The sequence below is a fragment of the Sinocyclocheilus rhinocerous genome, unplaced genomic scaffold (assembly GCF_001515625.1).
Source record: "Sinocyclocheilus rhinocerous isolate Xijiao unplaced genomic scaffold, SAMN03320098_v1.1 scaffold241, whole genome shotgun sequence".
NCBI classification, from domain to species: Eukaryota; Metazoa; Chordata; class Actinopteri; order Cypriniformes; family Cyprinidae; genus Sinocyclocheilus; species Sinocyclocheilus rhinocerous.
This window is the reverse complement of record NW_015659312.1, coordinates 1,245,045-1,264,923: the sequence shown is the minus strand read 5'-3', so window position 1 is coordinate 1,264,923 and position 19,879 is coordinate 1,245,045. Positions and strand designations below refer to the sequence as shown.

General features: G+C 35.7%; 1 protein-coding gene across 1 annotated transcript in view; it reads right to left on the bottom strand.

Moving 5' to 3' along the window:
- LOC107723559 (small conductance calcium-activated potassium channel protein 2-like) overlaps positions 1–19,879 on the bottom strand; it is a 66,080-nt gene that overhangs the window by 4,940 nt on the left and 41,261 nt on the right. The window contains exons 4-7 of the mRNA XM_016532246.1: positions 15,695–15,991; positions 10,302–10,423; positions 8,639–8,780; positions 4,586–4,696 (exon numbers count right to left, since the gene is read on the bottom strand). Coding sequence (XP_016387732.1) covers positions 4,586–4,696; positions 8,639–8,780; positions 10,302–10,423; positions 15,695–15,991 — 672 coding nt within the window. The remainder of the gene's footprint in view (positions 1–4,585; positions 4,697–8,638; positions 8,781–10,301; positions 10,424–15,694; positions 15,992–19,879) is intronic.

Here is a 19,879-nt window from a genome sequence, read left to right as displayed (position 1 = left end):
TGAAAACAGATTTTGTAGCACATAATTCTGTCATCCGGTCAATTCACTACTCTGGCCCCAGACCAGCAATGTCCAATAAAAGAGGGTCAACTCTAAAGCTGTTACAATATAGCTTTAGTGTTAGAGACTAGAGCTTTAGAGAGAATATATCTTTGTGGTAAAATTTTGAAGGACAAAATTAAAGCCGCCTTTTCTGGTCTGACGAACAACAGACAGAAAAACAGAAGTCATTAATTTCCAATGGAGAGATGTACGGCAGCTGCATGGAGTTGCAATCATATGCATATGTGGAATATTTGGATGAAATTTGAGCCTCAAATCGATTAAAATATTTAAACTTTTGCAGTTAAACTATATGTGACCATTCGACCAAAAGTTATGTATTCTAATTAAGATGACTGTGATGTGAGAGTTTCCAATTCCACCTTGGAATTATAAGGTTCTATCTACATTCTGAGCAGTTTTGAGATATTGATCTCCAAAGTTTTTGCATTCCATATATTTATAGATAGAACCTTTTTGTTTTCTAAAAAAAAAGTCTCAAAATGCACACAACTTAAAAAAAAAAAAAAAACATCACATGATGTAAATAAATTGCCACAGAATAAGATTATGTGAACTAAATTTTGACAAAAATGCCAGATAAATCCTTATACTCAATACGCAATATCTTTAAAGACTATAAAATGTGCATTTATGAATAATTATGTCAAATTAATTATTTTATTTATTTACACTTATTAGTTCTAAAGTACTTTTCTTTTGGTGGTCATTTATTTTGTGTACTGTATATATTCATGTATTTATTATCTATTCACATTACCGTGGTAAATAAGCAGAAGGTGATGGCTGCTTCACGATCAATTTAAAAGCTCCTGAGGGGCTGCCACTTGGGGCAAAATGCAATAATTTTGCGCAGATTTGGAGATAGTGGAAATGTGGCTTTAATCTCAGTTCCTGTACTGTTATATCAGGAAGTGTAAAGGTAAATTCAGTCTGCATTTTTTAGCACTTGATTCACTACATGAACCTAATTAAATATAGTGTTGCGCTATGCTAGTTCATTTAGCATCTGGTTAAACAGGATTGCGGGTGGTTAGTGAATAAGATGCATGTTTTTGTACTGAAATACAATGTGTGAAAGGGGCACAACAGAATGCTTTGAGGTTCAAATATTACAATATTTTTAACTACTGCCTCTTGCCCTCGAAGACCTCCTTGTGCATCGTATGATTCGTTTGTGATGTCCCGAAGCCACAAATGCTTTCTAAATCTCACATATGGCACCAGAAAAGGGAGAGGAAGAGCAAATAAAGGACAAAATTGAATAAGAAAAATGAATGAGGAGACTTCAAAGGGGCACCACTTCGGAGAAAAGAACAATTACATCCTCGGTGGGCAACGGAGGGATGATAGAACCTTCCCGCTTTTAATAAGCTCCTGATTTCACAGTATTCCTCCATCCATAGGGCAGCACCAGGCTTTTTTTTTAATCACTGTGTCTGGATTTAGCACTGCACAGCTCTGATTAATTAACAGTGGTCAGTGTATTTAATAATACAACAGTAGGAGCTCTGGCCCAACCTCAGTGCAGGTCTCATTTATGAGAAGAGCCAGAGACAGGGCAAGCTAGAGAATGAGAGAGCGAGAAAGATGATCCCAGATATAATTTAGGCAGGGATGCTCATTGCAGTCTACAAGTGGAGTTTTCTGGAATCTGAAATCCAAATGACATTGAAGCAGTATTATAGTGATTAATAAATACTACTACAATAATAATAAAGTTCAGAACAGCTCCCTTATATCTACTAAATACACAAACTTGATCGTACAATATTATTGACCTATTTACATACAAAGGGCCATTACTAATCCATATTGTCCCTACAACCACTTTTCTAAGCACTGATTTGATAGTTTTCAAATTATTCAGTCTAAGTCGCCTATGCCTAGAAGCGGCCCTGCACATAAATATCACATTTCAGGAAAAATCATCATGCAAATTGATGGTATAGCTCAGATATACCAGCACAAAGTTTATCTGACAGTCTACATCGCAAAAAAAATAAATAAAAAATCATTTTTTTAAGTACTAATCACTATTTCTTTTAAAAACACATTTCACTTAAGAAATTGCATTACCCATGTTATTATTTTATTTGTTTCTCTGTCATCATTCATTTTAAAACATTTGATCATCATTTAATAGAGCAGTTCTCAATTTTTGGGCCCCAAGGCTCACTACTGTCTACAACAATATTCAAAGGCCCTGTGACTTTTCCAGATGATTTACTGAAAAATAATTTTTTTAAATATATTTTCCTACATGATAAAATATTTTAGAATTTGATATAACTAGAAAAATGTATATTCGTTATAAAAATGCACATGGATTTTGACTTTTTTTTTTATTTACATGACTTTTCTGGGTCCTGAAATCACATTTTTTAAATTGGGCTACCTTATATATCAAGGTTTCCCAAAATTGTGATGGAAAATAACAATATTTTTGGTTGCTTTAGCCTATTTTATTGTTTGTTTTGTCTTATTTTAAATAATTTTCATGTTGAGGCCCTCTTGGAAGTTTGCTGACGGCCCCTGTTTAAGAATCACTGATTTAATCGAAACTGTTCTAAAGAGTTAATCAACAAACTATTTGCTCTACCTACAGTTTCAACAGGTTTGATTGATTATTTTTGCGTTTGAGAGTCAACATCTTAACCAACCATAATGACCTCTTCATACAGTATTGCCGTATAGTTTTTTTTCACATGGCAATTACTACTAGGTACTATACAATCAATCAAAGACAAGATGAGACAAGAGAGCAAGAGAAAGACTGTCAGAGAGGTCAAAGCAGCTGCAAGTAGACGTCAGAGAGAAAGAGGCAGAGGGCAGGGAACTGTAATGAAGTCTGGGCCATCATTGTTGACTGTGGTAAATTGAAGCCTTACCATTACAGCAGCTGCCAGACTAGCTCCCCAATTCAATCATAGAACATTTCTCCAAGAAAAAAGTAAGTTTACAGGATATGCACTACACTTTTACAATAGAGTTAATGGAGTCATTTCACTGTATAATTGATCATATACTCTGGGCTACTCTCAAGAGTTGGCACAAAACCTCATGATTGTATCATTTCTTCATTCATCACACCTTAGATTAAACACTGGATAGATATTTAAAGCATTATGGATTTTGTCAGTTTGATTAGGTAATATAAGCATGTTGCCTATGGATGATTTATAACTCGTATCTTGCATATTTGCTACACTTTTACCATTTTTCTTAGTGTGAAGAGCTTTTTAATAATCTGAAAAACCATTTTCCATAAAGAATCTTTTGTGCAATGGAAAGGTTCTATGGATGTTAAATGTTTTTCATGGAACCATAGGTGCCTATTAAGATCCTTTGTTTTTAAGAGTGTACTGAAAAAAACAGGTAGTTAAAATGGCTAAACTGAAAGATCATTCTGTTGTGTGTTCATCACATTATAACCTTTAAAAACAATAATTGCATGAAAGTAAATATTTACAACCCTCATGAATGCATATTTATTCTTGAAGACCGGCTTTTACAAGTGTGATAAGTTCGGAAGCGTATCTTTTAAGTGTGACAAATATGCAAACAATTAAAAAAACAGGAAGGGGGCAAAAACTTTTTCACACCACTGTATATATGTACCACTTATGAAAACTTGTGAAAATGGTACCAACATGATTAGAAAACTGGAATACTTTATAAAGAGCACATTAGCATTTATATTTAAAGATAGTTTGTGGTAAACAATTCTAGCCTGAGAAGCCTGCCCATCTTTACCATACTTTACCATGCTGGGTTGTTTTATCCCAACCCAAATATGGACTAACCCATTTGGGTTAAATTTTGGTAACATTTTTAACCCAACAATTGGATTAGCCCATATTTGACCCAAAATTAGGTTGAAAAAAACCAGCATTTGTCAGTACCTTCTAATGCGGAGACAGAGGAACATCCTGCTCCCTGGCATCCAGTTAAAGGTAAACCTTTTGCCGCCATGTCTCCACGGCAACAGGTTTGTGAGGTCAAAGTTGCGAGCGCATTTTTTCTCTTTTCGTAGAGCTTTGTAACCATAGTAGCGGCAAACTCAATGTATGAGGATGATTGCCACAGTAACTCTACAGCATTTATCAATCTCTCTTTCTCTCTTACCCTGACAGCCTGTTAAACTGAGGCAATTGAGTGCGTGTGAGGTAATAAACTTTAAAAAAAAAACTGGCTCATTTTCCATCCGCTTTCTTACTCCCTCACTTGAGGAAGGCATTTACTGTAGCTGCTCCTCTGAAGCAGCACTCCACTGCTAAAGTGATTTTTTTTAATCTGCCTTACAATTATTGATCACCAGCCTTCTAGTCACTGATGTCGGCCATGATGTTGCCTACATATTTGATATGAGGAGCTATTTCGGAGTTCTTTAAGTACATAAACATTTTAAAAGGACCTACGGAGAGAGAAAACTGGTACATGTATATGCTTTTCTGAAAATAAAGTTGTGTCTGTGTGTCCATTTAGTGAAGCGTGAGTGTATGTGTGTCTGTGTGTTTACCCGTTTGGTGAGCTGTGTGTCCATCATAAAGTTGTGCACATGCTTCTCCGCCTTTGTCAATTCAAGCTTCCTGGCTACCACGGCAACAACCAATGCAGTGCATCCTGCTCCCTGCGAGAGACACGAGACAAGGTCAAGGTGAGAGAACACACATGCATGAAAACATTACATAATTGTATCATTAGTAGAGGTCACATGGAACAACATAAGGAAGGTCCCATGGATGGGCTATGGAAACATTAACTCCAGTTCATTCCAGATGAGAGAGCATTAGAAAGAGAAAAAAAGAAGTGGTTTAAGTAAAAGGAGATAAATTACAAATAAGTCAGGCAAAATCATAAGAAAAAAATGTAATAATAAAAAATGAAGACAATTTTAGGACTGTTAGGATTTTTTGCAGTGTTACATTCTGTGGCATCATGCACCTATTTCTTTTAACCAGGGGAACCAGTAGCAGTTCTGTATACTTGGTTCCCTAGGGGAGATAAGGCATGACAAAAGGGGAAAAAAGTTTAGTGGTACAGGTTTTTGTTTAGTGCGAAAGGGGACCAGTTTCGAATCTTCACCTAACATATAGCAGCTCTGATGTTTAAATAATATCTCCTTTTGAGATATTGTTTAAATGTTTGGGGTCAGTAAGATTTTTAATGATGTGAAGATGAAGTCTCTTATGCTCACCAGGCTGCATTTATTTGATCAAAAATACTGTAAAACAGTAATATTGTGAAATACAGTTTGTATACATTATATACAAAATATAATTTTATGTAATTAAAAAATAGATAGATAGATAGATGGATGGATGGATGGAATATGACCCTGACACGAGATTCTTGAGATTTTCTGAGAACAGTATAGGCATCACTGGAGAAGAGACCAGGGTGATACAAAAAGAGAGAGAGAGCGGTTTATTCCTGTAAACTGAAGGTATTACCAACGACTACACCAAAGTGGTAGAGGCACGCAGACGAAAAGAGACTGAGACAGGTTGCGGGAAAATGAGGAAATAAACACATTCAGAGGTGAAGAGTTGGAGTGATGCAGACAGGGAGAGAGGAATAAAATTTCAGTTCAAGAAGAGAGAAACAATAGTTTAGTAAAGAAAGAGAGGTCTGGGGGAAAAAAGTGACAAGAAGGGTAGTGGAGGTGTTAATGAGGTCACAGAACTACTAATAAGAAATGAATTTGAATTAAAAAGTGACTAATAAAAGTGTGTGTGCTTCCTATGACTGTGTATGGCGTATACGTGTATAGTGTGTGTGTGATGTTAATGGAATGTTTTTTAACCCACTTGTAGGACATACAGAAGAGAAACGTAAGTCCAAAAATACTCTCGACCCATTTCACAAGACATAAATATAAATCAAAAAAGCCCGTTTTCAAGAAGCACTTTTGTTGCCCATATTCACCACTTAATAAAACATGACGACCATCCACGGAAAACCCCTCTAGGACATCGTCAAAATGTGTATACGTGTTTCCATATGGCAACTTGTATAAAAACATTCCCAAATAAAACACAAAACATTAATCTCTTAAAGTGACAAAAGAGTGTCAGAAAGATCCAGTTCTCTGCAGACATCCTCCATTTCAGTTCATATTTCACGTCTTTCCAGATCTGAAGGTTATTAATGTCATGAGGAGAAAAGAAAAAGCACCTGCCCTCAGACCAAAATACATTGTGTTAGAGCTGACAAAGCTGAATCTTCACTGTTATGACGCTAGAGAAAGGCTAATACTCAACTATAACAATCTATAGCCTTTAGTTGGTGTTTGAATGAGGAAGTTGAGGAAGTGAGTTATTAAAGACACTATATTGATATATAATGTACTCCATTCCACATCTACATTTGCAGACAGGATAGACAGGTGCTCCTTGCATCCCTAAATCCTCAAGCAGCACCAAGAGACTGGCAAACTAAAACCCTGCCCAACCACTCCCGTTCCCGCAGGGCAGTGGTACAGTCTAACAGAGTTGGCCTTCGATGTTGTCATAGCAACAAGTCCCATATTTCTGCCTATAGAAAGTCAATCACTCTTAACAGTAAAAGAAATCACATCCAACACGCTTTCTCTCTTCTCTCTTCTCTCTCTCTCTCTTTCTCTAATACCTATTCTGTAGCGTTTCATCTCTTTAGTAGCTCACATTTAAAAATGGAAAGAACACAAGTGGTTTGAAACATTAGCTGCCCTTTGCAACAATTAAGACTGTGAGAATATGTCAGTGTTATCTGGGTCAATGACACATCGCTATATATATATATATATATATATTTGGCCAGATCTAATAATTTATTCAAAATACATAAAACATATACACAATGACTTGAATAGATCTGCTCTTTGATAAGCATGTTTTTAATTAAAATTCATTTTGGGGAGCATAAAGCCAGAAATGTAAAGATGATACAACTGCCCTGATATCATAATGAACAAAAAAATCTCATTAAAATAATGAAATGTTTTAAAATAAATCCTTATTATGCAGTTTGACATAATCTTTTGTTATTATTATTAATTCTTATATATACAGTATTTATATTATTATTCTTATATATAGTGAATAATATATTATTATTGTTAAATATATACATACATACACACACACATTCTAATTAAACCTGACACACCTTCATATTTATGCATGTGCACATCCTCCATTGGCTTCCTACGTGCATCTGAGGAGGACTGCATGCTAGCATGCCAAGTAGCATTGTTATCTCTTTGTTTCTGTCCCTTTTCCTCTCTTACATACATACACACACACATGTATATATATATATATATATATATATATATATATATGTATATATATATTTAACAAATATATAAAAAAACTCAACAGTCATGTGGTGTAACCAACATGCCAAACAGGAAATGAAATCATAGAGAAATGACTCACGTGACTGTGTCAAGGTCAACAAGTCTCCGAAAATATCAGATCATATGACATGGTTAGTTCAGGTGGCAAAAATGTCACCCCCCAAAAAAACGTATATTTATTTCATTAAATTATATTTATGTTTAATAATATATTTGTTAAAAATACATTTTATTTTATGAAAAAATGCATTTCATTTTTTATTTTTTTTAAATTATGACTGTGTACACTCATGTTTTTAAGGTGTAAGGAAAATATCGTTGTCCTATTTACTTGATCGTTACACCACATTACATTTTAGTGTCATTAAATTTAAATTATTCTTGAAAATGTTTAAAAAAACTCAAAGAATACATATGAAATTCAGAGTATACATATCTAATAATTTGTCACGTGGTTTAAACTAGAGTTTTAAACTTTCCTTTTTCCTTTAAACTTTACTTTTCTTTATAATGGACATTCTTATTTTTCACTGATCTACCTTCTATGCGATTGTGTGTGTGTGTGTGTGTGTGTGTGTGTGTGTGTGTGTGTGGAATCGAGAAGGAAAGATGAGGATCTCAAAAAACTCCTTAAAAAAAAAATAAACAGAAAAATAACCACCATGTCACGTTAACCACCTCTGTAGTCTCTCTGTGAGGATATTTAGAGACTGAAACTGACAGTATGTGAACAGGAAGAACAAATACTCCAAACAGAACAACAGAGAGAGGAGAGAAAGTGACCTCTACTAACAGATATTTACCATCTGCAAACTCAACATCAAAATAAACACATCTAAACCGTTGCTATACACCACCTGTCAGGCTTTCCTCAAGCAGAGACATACAGTACAGGCTCAGAGAGAGAGATTATGGCAAGAAATACCTGGGGCTTACATTAAACTAATGCCACTGTACTGGAAGCTCATCAGGCAGAACAATGGCAGCCCACAACAGCCTCAAAGCTGAACAAATGTGCCGTCCCAGAATACACAAAAGGATTCATCCTATAAACACTCAATGTTTGCAAGCTGTATCCTGGTGTTTGCTAACAGACATGGGTGGTGAGACTGTGGTTTGGGTTTCTAGAAATAAGATAATGAGTAGGAAAACATATCTTTAGACTGTCCCTTGCTGCCATGGGTGTGAAATCGCTGTGCTGTGTGTGTGTGTGTGTGTGTGTGTTTATACCATAATTCCTGTGAGCAGACACACTCCCTTGCCACAGTAGGTGTGAGGCACCATGTCTCCGTATCCAATGGAGAGGAAGGTGATGGAGATGAGCCACATTGCACCCAAAAAATTACTGGTCACATCCTGAGCATCATGGTACCTGAGAGAGAGAAAAAAAGAAGCTGAGGTTCAGTTGGGAAAGATTTGATTATTGAAAGAAACTTTGAAAAGGTTCTGCCTGTGGAAGGTATGGAGAAGCAATAACTGGATGTGAAATAGGCACAAATATCACATCAAAGTTTTCGCATCAAATACTTTCATATGTTTCCATTCCTTAATTTGATCTGCAAAGCACTCTGAAGGAAACTGTTTGCCCACAGGCTTTTCGAGAAACTTCTTAAATGTTTGTTACACGTTTGTCTAAAAAACAAAACAAAACAAAAAAACAGAACAGAACAGAACCTAAATAAAATATAAAAAGTAAATCACAAAATAAAAATAAAATAAATATTAGGGTTTCCCCCATCCAGCTCATATATATGAGCTGGATGGGGGAAACCCATTCGGTTTTCACAAAATTTCTAAAGCATTTTGAGAGAACGAGAGTAGGCATACATTAAAGGTTCCCTGAAGCTCATATCACACCAACAACACCAAGTTCATAGGTCTGATTCCCCGGAAAATACGTTTTTTTTTACTAAAATGACAAAATGAATTGTGTAGACAAAGAAGTAAACAGGGCCAATTTCAAGTTGACTTCAACAGAAGATTTGAGATAGAACTGCAGATTTCTATTTTATTTGTACAATAGCATCAGTACACAGTTTCTTTGAAGTCCTCTCAAGGCATCATAGCAACCTCCCAAGAACGTAGTTAAAATAAGTTCATCCAGTTAAGGGAGGTCTAAAGTCCAATGTGTGCGTGCTGGACTGAGTAAGAGCAGCACACAGCCTGCAGGGAGACTCCTCTGGAAAGGGCCTTTAACATGATGACTTTGAGTGCAGTGCATAAAAATAGAGCAGATCCCTGTAGGCTCATCTCACAACAACGCTGCCCTGATCAGACGTGGCAATTCAAATGCGCAAACCATCACTCACATCACGCTGCTCGAGCCTGCCGCTATCAAAATAATCATTAAAACCTCAGGTCCCCAATCCAGGGAACCCTCAATATTTTAAAGCATCTACCCCGAGACTAACACACATCTAGAGTTTGTAACCATGACAACATGCCTGGTAGAGTCGGAAACACTCACTGGCCTGAGGGCCTAGTTTATCCCGCGACCCTTTTAAGATGCAACATGGGAAATCTGTTGATGCACGTCGTAACTGGCTGCTGCCCGGAGTGCATGAGTGTCTGGAAAAGGAGGAATGCTGTTTAGATACACAGGTCTTCTGGAAACAAGGGTGTGAATGAAAGTGCTCCTTTTCTGTCTCTTTCTTTCCTTCGATCCCTCTTTCTCTCTGGTCTCTTTTCCTCCCCACAGAACAGTGGATGTGTAGAGCGAGTGTTTGCACACCTCAAACGGTGTGTTATCATCCAGGCAGTGCCACTTATTGGTGAGGATTCAGGTGAGTCCTCATTAAGCATAAGAAACCTGACAGCGTCTAGACAGAAAGGTGCAGTTGGAAACACAATTATTCATTTGTTCATTCTTGCTCATGCTCGTTCTCTCTCTCACCTCTCACACACTCTTACGGTCCAGGCAGCGATGATCCACAGGGAGATACTGAAGACCAGCAGCACCGTGCCCGGGCATATGGTCATCAGGGTCTTCATCACAAACCGTGTGTTAAAGTGCACCTGAAAAGAGAAAAACAATATAAAAAAATTATACCTATAGTTTTCTCTATGGGATTCTCAAATTTGCTTTGTAAGTTTTGTCAACCACTTTGACCAAAAATATTTACTTGAAGATTTATTGTACTTAACATTTTTTTCTAGCAACAAACATGTTTTTTTGTTGTTGTTGATGTTGTTTTTTTTGGTTTCAGTTCATTAATAAGCCTTCAATAAACACATTGGCATATTCACAGTTCTCTGATGTTGGTTGGTGGTCACATGACATGCAGGTAAACAAATAAATGAATCTTTTAATTGTTTTATTTTGATTTTTACTTTAAATAATCTATTTTTTATTTACATTTGTATTCATTATTCCTGCAACCATATAGGGCACACACTTTGAAAAATGGATGGATAGGTAGTTATTAGCAACCTGCAGTTCCCTCACAAACTCCCAGAGGTTTGTGAACACCAGTTTGGGAATCCCTAGTTTATAGTAAAGAAATTTATGCAGGTTCTTCTTTAACTACCAACAAAACTTCAACCTAATAATAAAGATGTACGCTTCTTATATGAATTTATCAGACATGAAACAGGTTGTTGAATGCACATCAAACACTTAAATATACCTATAGCACCGTTATAAAGCCTAAAAGCTGTTTTATATGCAAGAGAAGTAAAACAATAATCTCATCAGGTAGTATTTATTGCATAAATACAAATTGATCGAAATGATATTTGACATTGACTGGTTGATAGTTTTAAAGCCAGTTTAGTTTCTACATAAGTTACAAAACAAAAGTTACAACTTTCTCTTCCGGATTTTAGGACCGAACAGCTCTATGAAATATAAAGTACATTCTGATCGGCTAAATGGTGTTGCGTCGCACAGAATTTTCGTTTTATGTGTGAACAGACAAATTGCTTGTCACGTTGCGCCTCTTAGGATTCATTACAGCAAATGAAAGAGAAAAAAACAAAAGTCCAACCGTTCATCATCCATTTAATCAAAAACTTCAATTACAAATTAATAATTCAGATTAGCTCATTAGAACAACTAATAAATAGAGTTACAAAATAAATGCAAAATAAGATATATTTTAAAAGTATTGAACATTTTTTAAGGGCATATCATCTCCAAAAAGGCAGTAAAAGCTGCTGTGGTGGTGAGACTGGGTCCCGTTTGTTACTTATGGAGGTCTTATTAATATTAAGACCATCAGAAGCTCACATTTGGCCTTATATTTGTCACAGCAATTGCACTTGGAAATTAAAACTTGATCTGAGATTAAAAGTTGTGTGATGTCTTTGTGCAAAAATAATGACTGTGACCTGAACTATTATAATTAATGTGAAATACTAGGTGTGCCCTGACTGAAATCTACAAGAAGCCCAAATTTCAGTTCCACACGTTTTTTTTTTCCATTTTCAGCTCAGTTTGAATCTCATGCAGCTCTTTTCTGGGTCGTTTGAAGAACAAGAATTGTTGCCATTGTTTGTTTGTACACTATTTCATCTATACTTGACTGAAAACAATAATATTCATTATCGTCATCATTATTATTGATTTGTGTTACTTAAAAGTCGCATAAAGGGCAGCTCTCCAGAGGCGAGGCGGAGATCTCTGAGCTAAGATGGACCCCATGATCATTGATGATAAAACAGCACATGAGAGGAAAGAGAATTTGCATTTACATCTCTTTGAAACAAGAGCTTCTCTCAAAGGACAAAGTGATTACCCTCTCCAATCAGCCATTCATATTAAACTACAGCAGGACTCTTTTCACCTGTTTCGGGTTATTTTAATGGCACCCAGGACAAAACTCAAACTTTGAACTATCAAACACTTGACAGCCACAGCAGTCATTCTTCAGTCTCTCTTAAGCACAAAGCTGAAGAGATACACAATATTCAGAGACATCAATCAGCCATCTAAAGGAGAGCCAAGATAAACCTGCTTGAAAAATACACAGCCATCTATCATAAAATCCATTACCGCAGAAAATTCATCAGTCACATCAACTGACCCCAAGCTGTGATGCTGCATCCTAACAATGCAAAAACAATTAGATGAAGCTCCTGTCCAAAGCTTAACACTAGTTCACTCTTACCCAGCAAATGCCAAGAAACATCAAATAGCAAATGGGTTTTTTGTTGTAACTACTAACTTAATTTTAGTAGCATGACAGTAGTTCAGCTTTTTCCATAACTTTTCCAATAACTAGCCACTTTTTCCAATAAGTAGCAGCCTAGTGTGACAAAACAACATATTTTATGTCACATTGTGTTGTACAGAAAACATTACAGCGGAGCCAACTACATGATACTCAAAAGCTCTCTCCTAAATGTCCTCAGCATTGGTCTGTTTACGTTTAGTGACTCATGTGAATGAAGCAGTTCCAAAAGAAACAAGAGTCAAGTCTCTCTTGTGCAGAAGGGTGTCTTTTTATAATGAAATAGTTAAACGCTGCTGTTTGTCACACATCTTGAATCAAGATTCATTTAGAACCATTCATTGTTTTTGAGCACAAGAAATACTGTTCTTTTAAAATGATAAATGATCAGATAGATCAGATAATATATTTTTGAAGATTCTGCCACCTTAAGTAGCTTTAATATAGTCAGCTACACCATATTAATAAATAATACCCATGGTTTATAGCAGGGATTCTCAAACTTTTTTGTCAGTCAAATCCCTTTGACCAAAAATATATACTTGGAAGTACTCCCTGAGACAGTATGTTAATATTAAAAAAAACAAAACAAAGTAATTTTACTAGTATCAAGAGATACTATTATAGTTTTTATTAATATTTTGAATTATTGTCTGACATTAAATTTTAGTTAAAATTTTAGTCCTTTTATTCAGTTTTTTTGTTTGTTTGTTTACAGTGGCAGAATATAGTGTTTATATAATGTTTATATAATGTTTTTTATATGCATTTTAATTCATTTTATTTCAGTTTTAGTTAATTTAGTACATGAAGTTAAACTAAATGAAAAACATTTTTTTTTGCCTTGGCAACCTAAAAAAAGTTTAATTTAATTTTAGTTAAAGTTTGTTTTACTTCAAGCAACATCTTTTTTTTTAATGGCTTTCGTTTTAGTTTAAGTTCACTAATAACCATGCAACAAACACATTTGCATGTTCATAATAATAGTTTAGTTCAGGGGTTCTGAAAAAAAAAAAAAAAAAGGCTAAAATTCCAGAAATTGCCATAATTATGCTTTTATTATGCTTTGTAAAGACTGCTCAGAAATCATAAGAATAATCACAAGTAATTTAGTCTATAATCAGCCCCATGTTTGTATCTCTTTACGGGTCCCTAGCAAAGGGATCATCATATGTGGGGGTCCAAGGAATCAAAAAGTTTGAAACGCCTGGTTTCACTGACAGTTTGACTGTAGTGTGACTAGTTTTATTATTTAGTAACTCTAAGCAATTTTAAAGAAGCTTCCCCAACACCGTAAGTTTGGATCAGTCAGTGTGTGAACCCTGTTGCTGTTTGTTGGGTCAGTGTGAACCAGCCTATAAATGTACAATCTTTAAACCATCAGTAAAGCTGAAAGGTTCATCTTCCTCAAGAGACCAAACAAACCACATAAACACACAAAACCTTTTCCTCCAGCGCTGAAAACCACAGGTCTCTGTGCTCATGATTGTCCTCATAAAATGAACTTTACTGCCCTCAGCCACACTATGTACTGCGTTTTTCACGCTTGAGGTATTCGGCCAATCACAACGCACTGGATAGCTGGCCAATCAGCGTACACCTCGCTTTTTCAGACCGATGAGCTTTGTAAAAATCGACGCGTTTCAGAAAGGCGGGGCATAGAGGAGAAACAATAATGTACAGTATGTGGAAAATAATGTGTTTTTTGAACCTTAAACCGCAAACACATTTCATTACACCAAATACACAAAATAATGTTATTTTTAGCAACGTCATATGACCCCTTTAAATAACTGTCTGCCCTTAACATTTAGTAAAATTTTTAGTCTTTTTTTTTTTTTACAGTGGCAGAATATAGTATTTATATAATGTTTTTAATATGCCTATAGTTTTTATTCATTTTTGTTTCAGTTTTTGTTTTAGTTATTTTAGTACATGAAGTTTTAAATTATTTTAGATAAAGTTTGTTTGACTTCAAGCAACAGTTCATTTTTTCCGGTTTTAGTTTTAGTTTTAATTAAACTAATAATCATGCAATAAACACATTTGCATGTTCATAATCATAGTTTAGTTCAGGGGTTTTAAAAAAATGTGTGTGCAAATTGTGTAAAAATTAACAAACAAATAATAAATAAATACTTAAATAAGCAAAAATTTCCAGAACTTGACATAATTATGCTTTCATTATGCTTTCTAAAGACTGTTTAGAAATCATAAAAATAATCACAAATATTTTAGTCGATAGTAAGCCCCATGTTAGTTTCTCTTTACACGTCCCTAGCAAAGGGGTCATCATATTTGGGAGTCCAAGAAATCAATTCAAATGTCACTGACAGTTTGAGTGTAGTTTGACTAGTTTTATTATTCAGCAGCTTGAAGCAGTTTTAAAGTAGCTTCGCCAACACCGTAAGGTTGGATCAGTGTGTGAACCCTGTTGCTGTTTGTTGGGTCAGTGTGAACCAGCCTATAAATGTACAATCTTTAAACCATCAGTAAAGCTGAAAGGTTCATCTTCCTCAAGAGACCAAACAAACCACATAAACACACAAAACCTCTTCCTCCAGCGCTGAAAACCACAGGTCTCTGTGCTCATGATTGTCCTCATAAAATGAACTTTACTGCCCTCAGCCACACTATGTACTGCGTTTTTTCAGCTGAACAGATTCAGCTCCTTCAGCACTGACATGCAGTCACATTCGGATGGGACAAAGGCATATTCTCCTGAGAGGATGTGTTTATTGAATCTAGGCGCAAGTGGGCCATTGAAGGCAGACGGAAAGGGAAAAGCTGGCAAGCTGATGAGGTTTGGACTAGGTTGTTTATAATACCTGAAGAAAGCTAGCCGCTAGCATTCCCATTCATCTCAAAGGCAGTGGCTTGGCTAGCGCAGAACCCTCCAGAAGTATGTGATTTAAGAGACCTCAAAACAGGAATCAGATGATATGTTACTAACATAGCCTATATCAACCAGAATATATCAACCAGCAGGGGCTAATGGGGCCAGGCTAAACGAAAGGAAATGGGAAGAAAGGAAAGCCATATTCACAAACAAATGCTACAAATAATAATTCACACCATAAATTCTCAGTTTTGAATCGTTGGGTTGACCTCTGACCTTGTTGAGTGCCCCTATGCTGCGGGAGGAGGCGTCGGTGAAGAGCTTGCTATGTAGCAGCATGACTCGGGCGATGAGGTAGAGTCTAAGGAACATGGGTACAGATAGCACCATGTCTAGATCTGCCTCCGCCTGCGAGGGAGCGTAGGAGAAGGCCAGCCGCGCCCGCCACATGAACTTGAAGTCCCCTGGTACCGGGTGAACCGCCGAAACAATCAGCTCCAGAGCGATAAGCAGCACTCGCTCTATGGTCATGGCGATCCGCCAGTCGTCCGCACCATTGTCAATAACGAAGAGCTGAAGGGGAAAAGTCAGAATGGGAATGTTAAACAATGCAAATTGAGCTGAGTTTCCCAGCAAAGTTTCAATTTACATAATGGATATCAAATTTGCATTCAAAAGTGAATAAAAGTGCTCAAGGGAACACGGCAGTCACTAGCTGCAACAATGACATAACACAAAGAAATAAAACCCAGCCACCATAAAAGCTTTATTAACTGTTCTTTTATTCTAACACCGTGTCCAAATTAGATGCAATGGTGTAAAGTGATAAAAAAGTAGCTATAAAAAAAGCGATAAAAAAGAGTTTTGTTCCAACATTTTTTTTTTTTTTTATCATTTTACACAAATGTGAAAAACCTGCAGATAAAATAAATTAAGATAAAAACAGTAAAATTTCATTGATTGAAAATCCTGTTAAAAGCTAGAGAATTGATCATGATCTTGTGTTCCCACAGTAATACAATTTTTAGTTGAGGTATGGCTGTGTGTACAAATTTTTTTAATCAAATTTAATAAAAAAAATCACTACTTTAAAAACACAACAGAAATTCCAGAAGGAACCCATGTGGAAAAAATGCAAATTCTCTTCTGGATTTTAGGAAGGATGGATATATGGACAGATAGATAAACAAAAACAAAAAAATAATAATAATAAATCCTAAAGAAATAAATACATGAAAAAAGATACTGAAATTACGATTAAATATTATTATATTTATAATATAATTTATTATTTAATTATTGATAATTAAACAAGTTACAATTTGTCTTAATATCTAAACTTAATACAGAGACAGAAAATTTTGTCAGTCCTTCTGTTTATGCACTAGGTTGCCCCAGCTACATTAAAATCCCATTGGTCAAAAAATCCTGCTCCACATACTTACTGTAAGTTGAAAGTGAAAGTGAAGTGACGTGTGGCCAAGTATGGTGACCTATACTTGGAATTCGTGCTCTGCATGTAACTTATCCAAGTGCACACACACAGTAGTGAACACACACACACACCATGAACACCATATTGCTGATCCATATTGCTGCGGTGCCCAGGAGCAATTGGGGGTTCGGTGCCTTGCTCAATGGTCTCACCTCAGTCGTGGTATTGAGGGTGGAAGAGAGCGCTGTACATTCACTCCCCCCACCTACAATCCCTGCCAGGCCTGAGACTCGAACACACTACCTTTGGGTTACAAGTCCGACTCTCTAACCATTAGGCCACAACTACATGTATACCGAGCTGATTATCTTAAAATCCTGAATCCTATAATCCTTTTTTTTTTTTTTTCATTTGAGGCATGCCTGTGTGTAATTTATACTGAACAAAACAGAAAATATTTATAAACAATCATTTCAAATCATAAATGTATTCATAAATCAAAAAGTGGTATTCTAAAAACCCATTAGAAATTCCAGAGGGAACCCAAGGCCCAAAAAATGCAAATTCTCTTCCGGATTTTAGGACCAAACAGCTCTATAAAATATAAAGTACGTTCTGATCGGCTAAAATGGTGTTGCGTCGCACAGAATTTTCGCTTTCAGCGTGAACAGACAAATTGCTTGTCACATTGCGCCTCTTAGGATACATCACAGCAAATGAAAGAGAAAAAACCCAAAAGTCCAGTTGCGTAACAACTCAAGACCAACCATTCATCATCCATTTTATCAAAAACTTTAATTACAAATTAATAATTTAGATTAGCTCATTAGAACAACTAATAAATAGAGCTGCCGTTCGACTAACTGAATGAGTAAAGTGTGTTCTCAGACGCAGCGCAGGAGGCGAAATGAGAGGGAAACAGATTGATGAGCCCCACAGTGAGAACACGCTCAGATAGTCATTTTATCCTGCCAGGAATGCCAAACAGATAGAGCAATAAGCAAACAGAATTCCTCTGGCATAATGTGCACTGACAGTTATATGTCTCTTTCTCTCTCCTTCGCTCTCCCAATGCAACTTCATGTCGGGCGGTATATCAGCAGAGCCTAACGACAGAACGGGAAGCTAATTCTGCTGGCTGGTGGTGTTAGATGTGTTTAATGTTAATTGCACGTGTAAGATTGGCGAGGTTTGTTTAACTGATAAGCAGAAGGTAAGCAGGGTTTTCCCCACTGAGACATACACACATCCACTCGCACACCCACAGGAGGGCTGCAAATGATTATACGGGAATCCTGAGAACTCATGAATGAAGTCGTATAGCTCTTTCGCGCTTAGCTCTACCGCGCTCGCCTATATTTGACATGAGGTTATATCACAGTGCAACAGGTCTTCCTGGCATCTAGTGAAATTGCTTTGTTTGTCTAATTGCTCGTGCATGTGCGTGTCTGACTCGGTGTATGTGAAGGGCATGGTGCATGTCGTATGGCTGTAAAATGCGCATGTTTTTGTTTTTTTTCTGGAAAAGCCAGCCTTGTCATGGTGACTGTTGCCTAGGCGACAACATCAAAGACCTGCCAAGCTTAATTAGGGTCCCCCAGTGAGAGAGGGAGAGAATGACTGTGTGTTTGTGCGTGTGTGTGTGTATGCGAGCGCAAAAGAGAGAGAGCGTGAGGAAAGCGTGAGGGAGCGAGATAGAAAGGAGGTGGAAGGCAGGGAAAGAAGCCGAGAAAGGGAATGAATGTGCGGGGAAAATACGCATGTGTGGGTGGGTGGAAAGAGAATGAAAGAGAATGTGTGAGAGTGTGTGTGTGAGAGCGCATGTGAATCTGTGAGAGGCTTGTATGGATGGGTGTATGACTTGTGAATAATGGTTGAACGATATGGGTTGTAATGACTGATACCATTGAAATCTACAGTGGAACGTGGCTGATTCAGTGTTGATTGAATGAGACAATAATACTGATTAAATTAAATGCTTATTTTACACAATATTAACAATTATTTGAAGACAGATAAGACTGTTTATTATTAGTGATCATTAAGGTTAAATGTTCAAACATTTTATGAATATTAAATTAATCATATCAACACTTTTTAAGAATATTCCTGCAAAATTCACTATAAAGTACTTGAAAATATTATTATTAGAGTGTTTAATGTATAAACATTTAATAAACATTAAATTGATTTGTTTAATTAATTTGATAAATTGATTAATATCAAAATATTTACTCAAAATTATCTAAAAACATTTGACAAATGTTTATTGTTAGAATGTTTATTAAAGTAAAATCTTAAACTTTAAATTTAAATTAAATTTAGTTTAAATTATGTAACATTATTTAATATTAAATGTAACATTAAATTGATTAAATTAAATAAAACACAAACTTCACATAATATTTAAACAAAATCCACTAAAAATACTTTAAAAAGATAATACTTATTACATTAAAATTGTAAAATATTTTATGAACATTAAATAGTTCAAATCAAAACATTTCACTGAATATTTACTCAGAATTAAAAAAAAAAAAAAAAAAAATTTATGTTAAAAAGTTTAAACGTGCCATAAATATTAAATAAATAAACTATATATAATAAATAAACCAATGTTTAGTTAAAAATATCTGAAAACAGATCATGTTTATTGAATGTTAAAATGTTCAAACATTTAATAAATAATACATTATTTCCAAATAATGTCTAAATATCAGTTAAAAAAAACAGCTATTGCCTCAAAACAGCCAAATATCATATGATATACAGTGGGTATTGAAAAGAATCAGCCCCCTTTAAAATAATCAAATTTTGTTGCTTTGCAGCCTGAAATGAAGACGGACACAGTTTTTGTTTTATCCAGCTGTATTTACTCAGTGAAACTTATAACATCCAAGTGAAAGATATAACACCAACATGTCAGACAAAAAATAAAAATAAAAATAGAATCACTGAGTTGGAAAAAGAATCACCCCCTCCTAAAAGTGACTTGTAAACTCAATCAGGTGTAGCTAATCACCTTC